The sequence below is a fragment of the Peromyscus maniculatus genome, chromosome 1 (genome assembly GCF_049852395.1).
Source record: "Peromyscus maniculatus bairdii isolate BWxNUB_F1_BW_parent chromosome 1, HU_Pman_BW_mat_3.1, whole genome shotgun sequence".
In the NCBI taxonomy this organism is placed as follows: domain Eukaryota; kingdom Metazoa; phylum Chordata; class Mammalia; order Rodentia; family Cricetidae; genus Peromyscus; species Peromyscus maniculatus.
The window spans coordinates 76,037,604-76,051,399 of record NC_134852.1 but is presented as its reverse complement, the minus strand read 5'-3'; the positions used below and the strand labels follow the sequence as shown (position 1 = coordinate 76,051,399).

Genomic DNA, 13,796 nt, shown 5'->3' with positions numbered 1-13,796 from the left:
GCTACTGTAACACAACACTGAAGACTGCTGGTTTACACTAGAAATCTTTCTCATAGATCCGGAGGCCACAAAGCCAAGATGAAGGTTTGATCTCTCCTGATCTTTTCACTGGTCAGCATGTGAAATGGCCACTCCTCACTATGATGTCTTATGGATTTTTATTTTGTTTATGTGCATTGTTGATCTCTCTCCTTCGATAAGGGCACCTATCCTAATGGTTGAGGACATCATCCTAAGTGCCCCACATTTAACTTAGTATATTTAAGTTAAGTAGACCTCCAAATACAGTTCTACTCTAGGGCACCAAGGATGGAACTTAAACATACAAATTTTGACAAAAACACAGACAAGCCCATGACAGAGCTATGCTTGTATAATGCTGCATTTGTAGCCTTGGTTAAAGTCGTGCTATTGATGCATTGCACAGTTCTTAGCATTTCCTTATCAATTGTTTCTGTTGGGTCAGTAGTGATGCCCCACTTCCCTTCTGGGTTTATTATTGGGGTGTTATCCCTCTGCTGGGATCAGAGGTGGGTCAGGGTGGCTAAAGGTTTGCCAGTTTCGCTGCTGCTCACTCCTGTTCTTGGACCACCATTCCCTCCATCCACGTATGAGGGCATGTTGTGTTCCTCCCTTTTGTTTTGAGAGCATGTGGATGGAAATCACTAGAACATTGCTAGACCTATAGGTATTGAAAACTCTAGGGTTTCTGGTATAGGGGATGCCAGCCTCATGACACAGCTTCTTAGAGCCCAACACTTCTGTAGGAAACTGCTCTCTCCTCAACCTTGAGGCCTAGTATATTTTCATTTGCCCATAAGGTTTTGCCTGAGGGCTGTTAGTCAATAGTCCAGCACTTTGGGGAGGATGGGAGTGCACCCACAAAGAAGAGAAGGTTGTAGTCATTCTCAGAAAGGAGATATAAGCTTCTACTAGTGCAGGCCCTACAACATATCCAATACTCCTGGCTCTCCCCTGACCTGGGAAAGTGGCTAGCTAGTTTTACAACCGGCACTCAAGCTCTCGGGAGGGATGAAGCTTTTGCTTGTCCCTGCCTCTGCACATCTTGGAGAACCCATGGCCTCTGGTCATCTCATTCTAGCCCTGAAAGCCTGCCATTCAGCTTGCTAGTCAAAGGGAGGCAGCCAGCAAGGATATGGGACAAAGACATGGGCTATGTACATTTACCATATTCGGGATTCCAGTTCCATCTGCTTCTGTTTGTGGTTATCTCCCTCAGGACCAATAGTGATGCATACATAGGATCATTCTGTATGGGGTGAATATTTTTTTTATTATTTTTCTTTTTTTCGTTGATGTTTGTTCATGTTTAGGAGGAACAATGCTTGTGGATTCTTTAATTTCTCTAACATTTTCTCGATTTCTTTCTGCTGATTTTTATTTTCCATCCCAATGTGTGTGCTTTTCACACACACACACACACACACACACACACACACACACACACACACACAAACCTGTCTGCAGTCTCGGTTCTCTTTGGTGCCCTTCCTGGTGAGCACAGTTCTACTGCAGGCCAAAGCATAGTTTGAGAGAATGAGGCCCTGTTCCTTGCATGCTGGAGCCTCTGGAGAAATGCTGTGGGTTAAAACATGGATAATCTGGAGTAGCAGGTGGGTTAACGTGTCACACAATGTAACATTTCAGTCAACTGTGGACCTCAGACACCATGGTGATCCTACAAGATTGCATTGACTATGCTTACCCAATAACGAAATCACCTAACAATATTCTGCCATTAAGTGACATATGACAGTATCCTCCAAGCTGTCTGAAACACCAGGGGTAAGTGGCTAGAAAGTGCATACACACATTTGTATACAAAAGTGTGGCCCTTCATTACTTGCCTCCCCCGTCTGTATTCCTAACAGGTAAAATAATAAGCAAATTCCCCAGCCACAGAATGTTGTGTCAGATTGTATTCAGTTATCTTCCCATGGTGTTAAGAGGTCTTCAGGGGAGATGTTTACCTTCTCTAACCTCATTCCTGTTCCTGTACTCCACAGTCCCTTCCCCCTGCATTCTCTTTCCCCTGAATATCTGATTTACCTGCAGACTTTGCTAAAACTCATTCAGTTTCAGGTATTGGAAAGCATCTCAAAGCAGATCATGTGAAAGGTGCCCAGTGTCCAGTTACCTGCAGGAGTCTAACCTTAATCCCAGGACACAGAGATTCAGATGGCGGATGTGAACTATTTCTCCATCTCTTTGGTATCTTTTGAGTTGGCATCGCCATGAGGGAGGTCTTTTGACAAACCACAGCTATAACGGGATAGGTGTATATTACCCTTCAGCTTACTAGTTCAGGAAAGAGGACCTGGATGTGAGCGCCCCTTGAAGGATGCTGGTTGGATGCCATAATCACTGTGCTTGGCCCAAATCACGTGCACCAGCAATGGAAGAAAGAGTAGTATCAAGGTCTCTTAGAGGTGGAAGAGGCAATTTCCAAAGGGAAACAAATTGCAGTGGGAAATAGAAGCCAAGCAAGCAAATCAAGTCTTACTCCTATTTAAGACCTTATATGATCATAACTCAATACCCCTTAGTGCTTTTCATCAGGGCCCTTGGTAACTGTGTTGTTTCTGTTTCTTGAAAAGAGCATTCAATCAGAGGCTCTGTGCCAAGTGGCTGCAGTACTGGGAAGGCACTGTCTCATCGGCCCACTCCTTCTCCCAGCCAAGGAGAGCTCTGCCAGGCTTGATCAACTTTTACGAGGAACAAAATGTTCCATGCAGTCTGCCGTGTGGTCCAGTCTGGAGGACCTTTGTTAGGGATGGGTAGACACAGTTTTTATGAGTAAACAGTGAGTGGATGTAAAGAACTTTACCGAGGCCTTTAAAGTGTCTTGATTGCCATTGTTGTTACCTAGCACCAAAAGCAGTATTTGGGCCTCAGTTCCTTCACACGCCCGCTGCACACTGTCCCATTTTCTTCCCCCAGAAAAAGGCAGGGAAGCTGCTCATGCATGCTTGCTGCATGCTTTGATCATTCCCTCTCTTCCCCAAAGGTCCTCACCTGCTTTTAGTGCCGTGTTGCCATTAGAGGATTTAAAATCTTCTTCTGGTTCTACGAGAAATGTCAGTGAATGGAGAGGGGCCTCTAGTAGATAATGAAGATGATTAGAGCTCGTTGGCAGGCATTTGCTGCCAAGGAGATGGAAGAAAGCATTTAATTACTTAGAGATGTTTTAAGCGCACTGTGTAGCCTTTCTCAGTGCCTTTGAAATCTTAGCTAGTGTGGGGTTTGCCTCCAAGAATTTTTATTTTTCCCCTTTGTTTGGGGTCTGATGATAAATGCAAGAAGGTCATTAAGACAAGGCATTTGAAATTTTCTTTTCTGCTTTAATCATTTATCTCTGTGACTTTGGGGCTTCCACAGAATGCTGCACTTGCCATATGCTAATCACATTGAATTTACTAGAAGTTTGAACCACGTAGTGGGCAGAGCATTGTTTCTCTGCAGCGCGGGGCTTCCCCGAGGAGATCATTTTCACTTATCTTCTAAACAAACAAACAAACACAAATCACCCTTTTTATTTCTCCAAGTGTATAGCCTTACTAGCACAGTGATGTCTATATATTTCTTTCCAACCTTTTGCTGCTTTTTATGTGTGTACACGCTCTGGCTCTGCTGAGCTGAACATCTTTCTAGTGCAGGATAGCAGAATATGGCACCCAGAATATGCCACTTTGGCATGAGGGTTACTTTGAGCTAAAGCACTTGAAAAACAGCAGATGCGAGAAGGGCAGCCTCAGCTCCTCGCTTTCCGAAAACAAGAGATAAAAACTTGCAAGCCCAAGGTGCCTGACCACAGAGACAAAAGAGACATTACTGGGTCATGGCCAAGAGATCTCTGGGCAACCTTTGATCACTTCCCTTCTTTATACTTCCTACATAATTTAGTTACCTTTCCACAATTATTTCTCTTCATTCAAATACAGAAGCCACTCCTTTGAAACTTTGTGTCATTATAAAAGCAACAATGTCCCATAACACTGGACTAAAGGTGCTTGCTTTCATCTAGTTAATTGGTCCCAGGGTCTGTGGGTATAGCTCAGTGGTAGGACATTTGCCTAATGTATGTGAGGCCCCAGATTTGACCCCCAGGATTGCAAAAATCAAATTAAATTTAAAAACTCTCCCACGAATTTAATTCTGCAGCCCAGCCAGGACCCTAAGAGACACACACAACTTTATATCATCCTCAAAGTTGTCATTAACACAACCCCTCTGAAAAGAAACTAAGGGTAATTAAAACACGCTGCCAGATCCTGTGCTAGGTACTTAGCAAACAAATTTCAGTTAATTTCTTGAGTTCAGGGTTAATGGTATCATATTGTTGGTCTGGAAGTTGAAATTTGGAGTGTCAGTAGCTTTTTCAGGTTTGTCGTCCAGATTTCCTGATGTCAATCAAAGCTGTACTTCTTCAAGATCACCATGTCTGTACCCCACACATCTGTTTCTCTGTGAGTGAAAGGAATTAACAGGCCTCATAGGGGTGTGGTGGGGCCCAAGAAGCAGGATTTACAGTTGCCTTTGTAAAAAGCATTAGCTGCTGCCATTTGTCATTATCAGTATTATTACTGCCACAGTTTCTCCCCAAGCCTCCACGGCTTCCTTTGTCTATTTGAAGTGGAACGTGGGGTTTGCTTAACTTCCTCACTGCAAGTTCTAATCCTCATTCTAGTAACATTGTTTTATGGCTGTATTTTCTCACTTCCATTCTGGATAGCATGGAGATAGGTGTTTTAAGACTTAAAACTGGTATCTTTCTTCATGTGTTTTGAGTCATGCTCATCGGCTGTCTGTGCGGGGGTGCTGTTCAAAGATGCTGTGGTTTCTCGTCCTGGGTGCTAGCCTGGCTGCTGGAGCTCCTTGGCACTCTGTGAAGAAATTAACACAGAAAATACTGAAAACCAGCCTGATGGCTGACAACAGCGCTCATCTTATTTCCCATTTCTCTCTTATCTCTTGGCTGCTGAAATTATTTGGCTCAAGGCATAACTGATCCTTCTGGAAGGACCTTTTGCAGAATTTTAGATCGCAGGAGGCTTCTATGAACTTAAATACAGATTTCAATTTTCGTGAGAACTGAAGCAGATGAATGGCTCACTGTAACAAAGGAGAATGCCATGATGCTATGCTTTATTTAGTTGATCTTAGTCCATTTTGTGTAGCTATAAAATAATACCATAGAGTGAATAATTTGGAAACAGCAGAATTGTATTTCACTCATGCCTCTGGAGGTTGGAAGGTCTAAAGGCAGGCTGTAACTGGAGTATTTTTTAGTTGTGCCTGGCCCACAGTCAGGACAAATCTCTGTCACCCGCCAGTCCCACAGCCGCTCAGACCCAAGCAAGTAAACACAGAGACTTACATTGCTTACAAATTGTATGGCTGTGGCAGGCTTCTCGTTATCTAGTTCTTTTATCCTAAATTAACCCATTTTTATTAATCTATACCTTGCCATGTGGCTCATAGCTTACTGGTACTTTACATCCTGTTCCTCATTGTGGTGGCTGGCAGCATCTCCTGACTCAGCCTTTCTGTTCCCAGAATTCTCCTCTCTCTTTGTCCTGCCTATACTTCCTGCCTGGCCACTTTATTTATTAACCAATCAGAGCAACACATTTAACATACAGAACATCCCACAGCAGTAGGTACCACATCTGTTGAGGGTCACTATATCATGAGATGGTGAGAGAGATTATAATGGTAAAATAGATTCACTCTTAACCCATTACAGAGAACATGGCATTCATTCACTCATAAAATAACAGTGCTGCTACATTGGGGCTTATGATTTCAACATGTAAGCTTTGGAAGACACATTCAAACTCTAGCAGCCTTTGTGACTCAGACCAATGCTTGAGGATGGTTGGACCCTGTGTGGAACAGAAAGTTACTGCTCATAGCGCACTAGATTTCAGAATGCTTGCATCACAACATGGAATGAGATTTTATATTAGCATTGCAGGTCCCATTATCAGACTGCATTTTCATACTGAATTATAAACAAAAATTTTATGCTGCTTACATTTAATGAAATTTTAATAAGGCCATATTTTGATGTTATTATTCAAATAATATGATCTGAATTGCTTTCCTCTGAATATATTTGCATTAAAGAGGAAATCAATTTGAGTTCGTTCTTTGAACAGTTTACCTATTTTCTTTGTAGCTTTAAAAAGACAGAGGGAAACTCAGTTTCTTTGTCAGTAAATGGAGAAGAAACACATTACTGAGATCTGTAGCAGCAATGGCAACAGACTGCTGATGGTTTGAGCTAATGAAATGACTCATTTTGTCTATTAGAGTTGCACAATTTAAACCATCTACAAACCGTACACATTACAAATTGTAGGGGATGATAGCTCTTTCTTATTGAGACTTTAAAGCTTATATATTAAAGAAAATTAAGAGATCCACATTATTGCTACTCCCAATCATTGGTAACCTAAATTAAATGGTATTCTCTGGAGAGAGCAAGTGTCTCTGGGGGTGGCATTCCTCTAACATCACGTTTCTGCTCAAGTTGTGAGTGTGGGTCCAAGGCAGTTTTCTCAAAGGTAACTTCTAAAAGGTCAGTGCACATTACCAAGCTAAAACACGTTATTGGCAATGCTTATGTGGTTTCTCATAGTCGTCTAGCTGAAGTTTAATGAAGAGAACTGGGTCTGGAAATAACAAGACAAATCTTACTTTTGAGAATAATTTCCCTTACAGACTCCCAAGGGATTGCACAGAAATTAAGTGGCCAGAGGGTATGAACTCTGCCCAGGAAAAGTACACAAACGGGGTTCTCTAGGCCTTTCATTCCTCATTGGATACATAAATAAACGCTTTTACTTTTCTTCCCAGGTCTTCTTTTCCGCTACACTTGATTATCCCCACCCCACCTCCACACATTTATCCTTTGTGTACCATACACAAATTTTCTAGTTTAAATACTCAGCAAAAACTGTAAAACGTGCCTACACCGGTGTGCCCTGGAAGCCAGCCGTACACTTGGTTTGGTTCTTGTTTTCTGTTTATATGATTTCATAAACACCATCGGATACTCTCTAAAACCGGGTCTGGAGCCCAGCAGAGGAAGCCACCGACAAGGCCTCCCGCATGCGCAGTGGCCGCGCGGATGCCCCGCCCCGTCGGGCTGGCTGACTCGCGGCTGTATCGCCCCGCCTCCGGGACGCAGCGCGCAGGCGACGTGACGTCACACGCGCGCCGTTCTTCCTTGCGGATTTTCGCGGGGCGGCTGGGTACAAGGCTTTTGGCCGTTACTGCGAGTTGGACACGGCCCGCTCTCCGAGGCCCGGTGACATGCTGCAGAAGCCGAGGGGCCGCGGCCGGCCCAGCACCCAGGTCGATAGGGAGCGGGAGTGGGGAGGCGCCGGCGAGGAGGCGCCCAGCACGTCCCGCGGCACGGGCGGCACGGGCAGCGCGTCCCAGGGCTCCCGCGCCTCCCTGTCGGCCCCCGCCGTGGGGCCGCGCACCCAGAAGCAACTGGAGCTGAAGGTGGCCGAGCTGGTGCAGTTCTTGCTGATCAAGGACCAGAAGAAGATTCCCATCAAGCGCACCGACATCCTGAAGCACGTGGTGGGCGACTACCGGGACGTGTACCCCAACCTGCTGAGGCTGGCCGCCGAGCGCCTGCAGTACGTGTTCGGGTACAAGCTGGTGGAGCTGGAGCCCAAGAGCCACACCTACATCCTTATCAACATGCTGGAGCCCGTGGAGGAGGACGCGGAAGTGAGAGGCGATCAGGGCACACCCACCACCGGCCTGCTCATGATAGTCCTGGGGCTCATCTTCATGAAAGGCAACACCATCACCGAGACTGAGGTCTGGGACTTCCTGCGACGGCTCGGGGTGTACCCCACTAAGAAGCATTTAATTTTCGGTGACCCAAAGAAACTCATTACTGAAGACTTTGTGCGGCAGCGCTACCTGGAGTACCGGAGGATACCCCACACCGATCCCGTGGACTATGAGTTACAGTGGGGCCCGCGAACCAACCTGGAAACCAGCAAGATGAAAGTTCTTAAGTTTGTGGCCAAAGTCCATAATCAGGACCCCAAAGACTGGCCTACACAATACTGCGAGGCCTTGGCGGATGAGGAGAACAGGGCCAGACCTGCAGCTAGTGGTCCAACCACTTCCTCTTGAACTCTTGAGGTGCAGTCTGAGGAACTCCCGAAATCCAGGATAAAAGAACGGGAAAGGGGGATTGCTAGGCATAAATATCTTGTAGCGTTAGGATGTTGTGCAGGGTTTTGATGTTTTATTATGGTTTGGAGCTTTACTTTTTCATTGCTAAAGAGATGGAAGAAAAAAATGCATTGTCTATTGTTTAAAGAGTTATCCAGCTTTCTAAACATTGCTGGAAAATTGTATGATGTCAGACATTTACAAAAGAACACTTAGGTAAATCGCTTTGATGCTCTTCCAGAAGAAAAAGAAGCAAGGTAGCCATTGTCTCTAAATTACTCTAGTTCACGAGAAAAGAAAAGTCTGTTTAAAATTGAAAATAGAAGTACAATTGTTTTAGCTTCATGTCAACACAACTTTAAAAATGCATATTCTGTATGGGTATGAGCACTGTGTGGTTCCAAACAATCTATATGATGTGTTCTCTGACATTTTTATATTCACAGTTATTACTGTTACCCTATGAATACCATTTACGTTTTTTTCTATTTATAATAAATACTGTGCTTTTGAGTCAGTTCATCATTATATTTGTTGTTTCCCTGTTAGAAATTGTGGCTCTTAAGGAAATATGATTCCAAACGTTTTGCAGAGTGTATAAGTGCATGAGTGTATATAGAAGCAAGTTGTAAGTCTCAGGTTTATAAAACATTGTCATAGTGATTAACCAGGCCTGTTTGGGAATCACGCTGCCAAAGTGCGGATCCTAGCTTCACCTAAGAGTTTAGCTTGTGTACCTATAGAATGGGCCAAATCCCACTGGAGTGTGCCACTGTGGTGAATAGATGTGAAGCTTAGTGTAAAATTCAGCAAAGGGCCTGGTGTGATTTAATCACTTTATACTTTATTTTTACTCTTGATTTTGAACCACTGTTTGTTCTTTATGTCAGGCTGGGTCACTCCCAGAAGAGCAGTCACGAGTCCTGGGGCTCAGAGGTTCTCCCCATTTTCTTTAGCATATTTGAATAGTTCTTTGAAGAACTTACTGGGATGTCTGGTGAGGGCAGACCAGTGTGAACAGGACAACCACGAGATCCCCTGGGCTTTGGGAGGTGTGGCACAGCACAGTGACAGGATGGGTTTTGAGGTCATCTGACCTACTCAGTTTGAATTAAAGTTTGTCAGGCTGGTTCTCTGGGGATAAGTTCTGAGCTCTGGGTCTCAACTGGAGAAAACAAACTTGGGGTGTTGTAGATGAGCCAGAAGAGGTGAGTCTCCTTGGAGTTCTTAATGGTATCCAGCCAAACACAACATGCACTGAGTACAGTTGTTGAGAGTTTGCTCTAAGTTCTTCATCAGAGGAGGCAAATACTTTCAAAGGGGGCAGGGGAGGGCAGGTGGTTTCCATCAGCCTTGAACTAGAGGTCAATTTGTGGTAGTTACGAGTGAGGGGGCTACCGATAGTTGACTCGTGTTAATAATAGTGTCCTAGTTTGCTTCCTACCGCTGTGATGAGTGCCGTGACCACAAGCAGCTTGGGGAGGTAAGTTTCAGCTGTATAGTCCACCACTGAGGGCAGTCTGGGCAGGGACCTGGAGGCTGGAAATGAAGCAGAGGCCGTGGAGGAGCATTGCTTACTGGCTTGCTCAGCCTGCTTATACAGCTCAGAACCACCTACCTGTAGATGGCATTGCCCACAGTGAGCTGGGCAATCAAGAAGATGCCCCACAGGCTAATCTGATGGCAGCGTTTTCTCAATTGAGGGTCCCTCTTCACACATGGCCCTGGCTTATGTCAGATTGACAAAAACAGCATGAGTAGATTGAGAGATTTTAAACAAGGATTAGTTTATCCTTCAGCCCCTCTTTTCTTGGCATGCATTTTATGTCAGAGTGTAAATGACCTCTGCCCACTGGCTCCTGACCCTGCTGAGTCAGGTTTCAGCTGTGCTGGGGTGCTTACGCTGTCATCTGTAGCCATCATCTCAAAACTGTCATACAATAATGATATCCCGTTTTTCTGAGATCCTCACAGTTTACTGTAAAGTTAGTTTGCCCGGGTGCTACATTGGAGGGTAGATCAAGCTCTTACGTCTTTTCTTTCTCGCCAGATGCAGGGCCGCATATCATGCCATTATGTGTTTTTATAACTTTACTTGTATGTGCATGTTCATGAAGAATACATGGTTTCTTTTTGTGCACTTTCACAGTTTATGTTAGTGTCCTTGTGTCCTTTATCACAGCTGTTTTCAACCGTTTTTGGAGTTTATCAGTGTAGATGCGTGAGCTGATTGATTCATTTTGATATCCTTTCATGAAGGGATGGCTAGACAGGCTCCTCCCAGCTTACTACTTTGGCAGGCATGTGTGCTACCTCAGGAGTTCAAGCCAGAAGCTAACAGTTATCAGTGATACTTGCCAAATGGCTCTTGAGCGCATATCAGGTTACACTTTCACAGGGATCTAGACAGTTTCTATTTTGTGTGTGCCAGTCAGCCCACACTCTGAAGCCCTTGTGAGCACTCGGCCTTTACCGCTGTGCCATGGGTGTGTCATTAATACTTCACTGTCATTTAGTTTCCTGTTGCCTATAAGTGACACTGAACATTAGCCCGCCTTTTACGCTCCATTCTGAGCATCCAATTTTAAACATCAGTCATCTTTCCTGTTGATTGATTTGCAAGAACTGTTTGTATCTTCAGCACATCAGTTCCCTGCTGAATCCAGTTGCAAGTATCATCTGTGATTTTGTTTTTGTCATACACATTTGGTTTTAATGTGTTTTAATTGTTAGCATTGTAATCCCTGTATTTTGTACTATGCATTGAAAAATTCTAATCTTAATTATGAAGGTATTATTTTCTCTTTAGAATTTCATACCTGAGTTCTATATTGACATCATTACTACCCCTCCCCACTCCAATTCCTCCTGTCAACCCCCCCACCTCACCCACTGTGTGTATAAACGCAGCCTGCTGAGAACATTAGGCTGACCAATTGGATTAGACAGTCAGTTAGGGGATTCCTCCCTGAAGAAGACTAATTCTCCCTCTCTCAGCCATCATTTACTATCCTGCAGTTCTTCTAGAAGTGAGGCCTTGTGAGATTTCCCATCTGCGTTGGTGTGCCAACCGCTATGGTCGTTTGGGGGGTCATATTGCTAGTATTCCATGGTTGCAGCTTCCCTGTTACACATAGAGGACATGGTCTCCCAGCAGACACCCTGGTCCTCTGGCGCTTACGGTCTTCCTGCCCCTTCCTCCTGTTCCCTGAGCCTGAGGTGTGTTGTGTTGAAGATGTGTCAATGGAGGTTGAACACCCAATGTGCAGCTGTTCTCTGCATTCTGACCAGCTGCAGATTTCTGTAGCCTCTGTCTGGTGCAGAAGGAAGCGGCTTTGATGAGGGAGGGGTGAGGGCTGTGCTTATCTGTGAGTTTAAGGATAAGTGTTTAGAATGCAGTTAGGGATTATAGTGACTTAAGAAAGGGGTGGGAGTAAGTTCTTGTCTAGGGTCCATGACCTCACCAACCGGAGGTAATTGGCTGGCTTTATGGTACCAAGCATGAATTCCCTCTCATCTCATTGGGCCTTCAGTTCAGTTAGACAACTTAGTTATCCCCAAGATAGGAACTCCGCTATTGCCCCCTTGGGGATACCTTGCTATGATGAGCATTAATACAGTTCATAGGCTTTATGGTTGGCTAGGCTGCTTATTGCTTTTCTCCCTTGGCAGTTTTCATAGCATCTTTGGCTACTACGAGCCTAGTCCTTGTGGGGAAGGCTTCCAGGTTAAATCTGGTTCCGGCAACCAGGGCAGTGACAGTAGCGTATCATTAGGTGAGTCTCTCTGACTCCCTTAACCGACAAACAACTCAAGAGGTTCCCCATGTCTGCTGCTGGGGGGTTCGTTAGCCTGTGGTTCTGGGAGGAAGCCTTATCACTCCACGTGGCATAACTTCATTCAATACACATGCATAAATACAATGGCAACAGCCTGTTTAGGCTGGCCTTGAACTCACAGTTCTCTTTCCTCTGCACCCGTGTTCTGAGATTACTGGTGTGTGGCATAATGCCTATGGAGAAAAAAAATCCAAGTATGTTTTTAAACCTTTTATTTGGAAAATTCCATATTTGTAAAAGTAGAAAAGCAATGCAATCATTTGGCTGCATGGGTAATTTTGTTCCTGCTGTGTCTCTGTCCTCATCTCTTAATATCATCTGTATATATTTTAGATGTGTCTCTGAAGATAAGAATGCTCACAGTGGGACAAACGATCCCTGTGTTGCCTTTCAGTCATGTTTGTGCTGCTTCTCTGGCTTTCTTGCTCTTCTGCATCAGACCCCCTTTGCCATAGTAGAGACCCACTGCCATTTGTCTTATGCTGAGTTCTGGCTTTGCTCCACCTTGACCAGAGTGTGTACTTCCTATAATTACAGTCTTTGTGTATTTGCTGAGGATTTTCTGTGTGTCTCCTTAGGTACTTTTGTGTCTACAGTTTTCTTTGCCTGCCTTTGGTTTCAGGATGACAGCCTTGGAGAAAATAGTAGTGCTATTAATTCTTAAAGTGCTTAAGAGAATTCACTGGGGAAAGAGATGGGGCTGTACTTTCTACCTTTTGTTGGACTTTGATTTTTGATTATTCTCTTGTGTTTGTATCAGCAGCTTAGATATCTCCTTCCCATCCAAAAGTTTACTTTTATGTGGTGTGTGTGTGTGTGTGTGTGTGTGTGTGTGTGTGTGTGTATGAGTAAATGTTCACATGTGTCTGTGATGTATATATATATGTGTGTGTAGTTGAACCTTTCTCTCCCACCTGCCTGTTCCCAAATACCTGACAGCCACTTCCCAAATAATTGACTTGGAGGCTTAATATAAATTGTAAATGATTGGCCAATACCTCAGGCTTATTACTAACTAGCTCTTACATTTTAAGTTAACCCATATTCCTTATTTACACTCTGCCATGTGGCAGTACCTTTATTAGCATTGCACATTCATTTCCTGCTCTCTCTGCATCTGGCTGGTAACTTTAGACTCCACCCTTCCTCTTCCCAGAATTCTCCTAGTCTGGCTCTTGAGCTCAAGCTCTTCCTGCCCAGCTATCAGCCAATCAGCTTTTTATTAGCAAATGACAGTAATACATATTTATAGTGTAGGAAAAGATTGTTCTACAGCTATGTGTGGTGTATGTGTATGTGGTATGTGTTTATATGGTGTGTGTGTGTATGTGGTGTATGTATGAATAAATGTTCACATGTGTATGTATGGCATATATGTGTATATGTGTGGGTGTAGTATGTGTATGTATGGTGTGTATTTATATGTGTTTGTATGTGGTGTGTGTGTGTGTGTGTGTGTGTGTGTGTGTGTGTGTCCCCTGTCCTAATTTGCTTCACATTTGGAGGACTGGGTAGTTTTGACACATATGCTTATTGTTGCCTATTTTTATAAACTACCTCTTGTTTGGGTACATCATGTACTTTTTATGATCCTTGTAATAACTTCAGGCATTTTATCTAATTTGAAGACGTTAATGTAGCCTCACTAGCTCCTCCTCTAATCACCAGGTGCATTTTCTTGTGCTGACCTTTTGAATAATTTTGTCTTTTTACCTAAAAAGACATGGT

General features: G+C 44.0%; 2 protein-coding genes and 1 long non-coding RNA gene across 3 annotated transcripts in view; 2 read left to right on the top strand and 1 right to left on the bottom strand.

Annotated features, from left to right (window-relative positions):
* Positions 1–13,796, top strand: part of Entrep2 (endosomal transmembrane epsin interactor 2) — a 421,062-nt gene that overhangs the window by 286,468 nt on the left and 120,798 nt on the right. The gene's annotated exons all lie outside the window — the stretch shown is intronic.
* LOC143267239 (uncharacterized) lies at positions 3,342–7,115 on the bottom strand. The gene is made up of 2 exons (XR_013042190.1): positions 6,996–7,115; positions 3,342–4,904 (listed from the first exon to the last, which is right to left on the bottom strand). It is a non-coding gene; the product is annotated as an uncharacterized LOC143267239 (long non-coding RNA).
* Nsmce3 (NSE3 component of SMC5/6 complex) lies at positions 7,221–8,746 on the top strand. Its single transcript, XM_006975833.4, has one exon. The coding sequence runs from the start codon at positions 7,342–7,344 to the stop codon at positions 8,185–8,187; it is 846 nt and encodes a 281-aa protein (XP_006975895.1). The 5' UTR covers positions 7,221–7,341; the 3' UTR covers positions 8,188–8,746.

What these genes read in the sequence shown, in the direction of transcription:
- Nsmce3 (XM_006975833.4), top strand. Translation starts at nt 7,342, where the DNA reads ATGCTGCAGAAGCCGAGGGGCCGCGGCCGGCCCAGCACCCAGGTCGAT.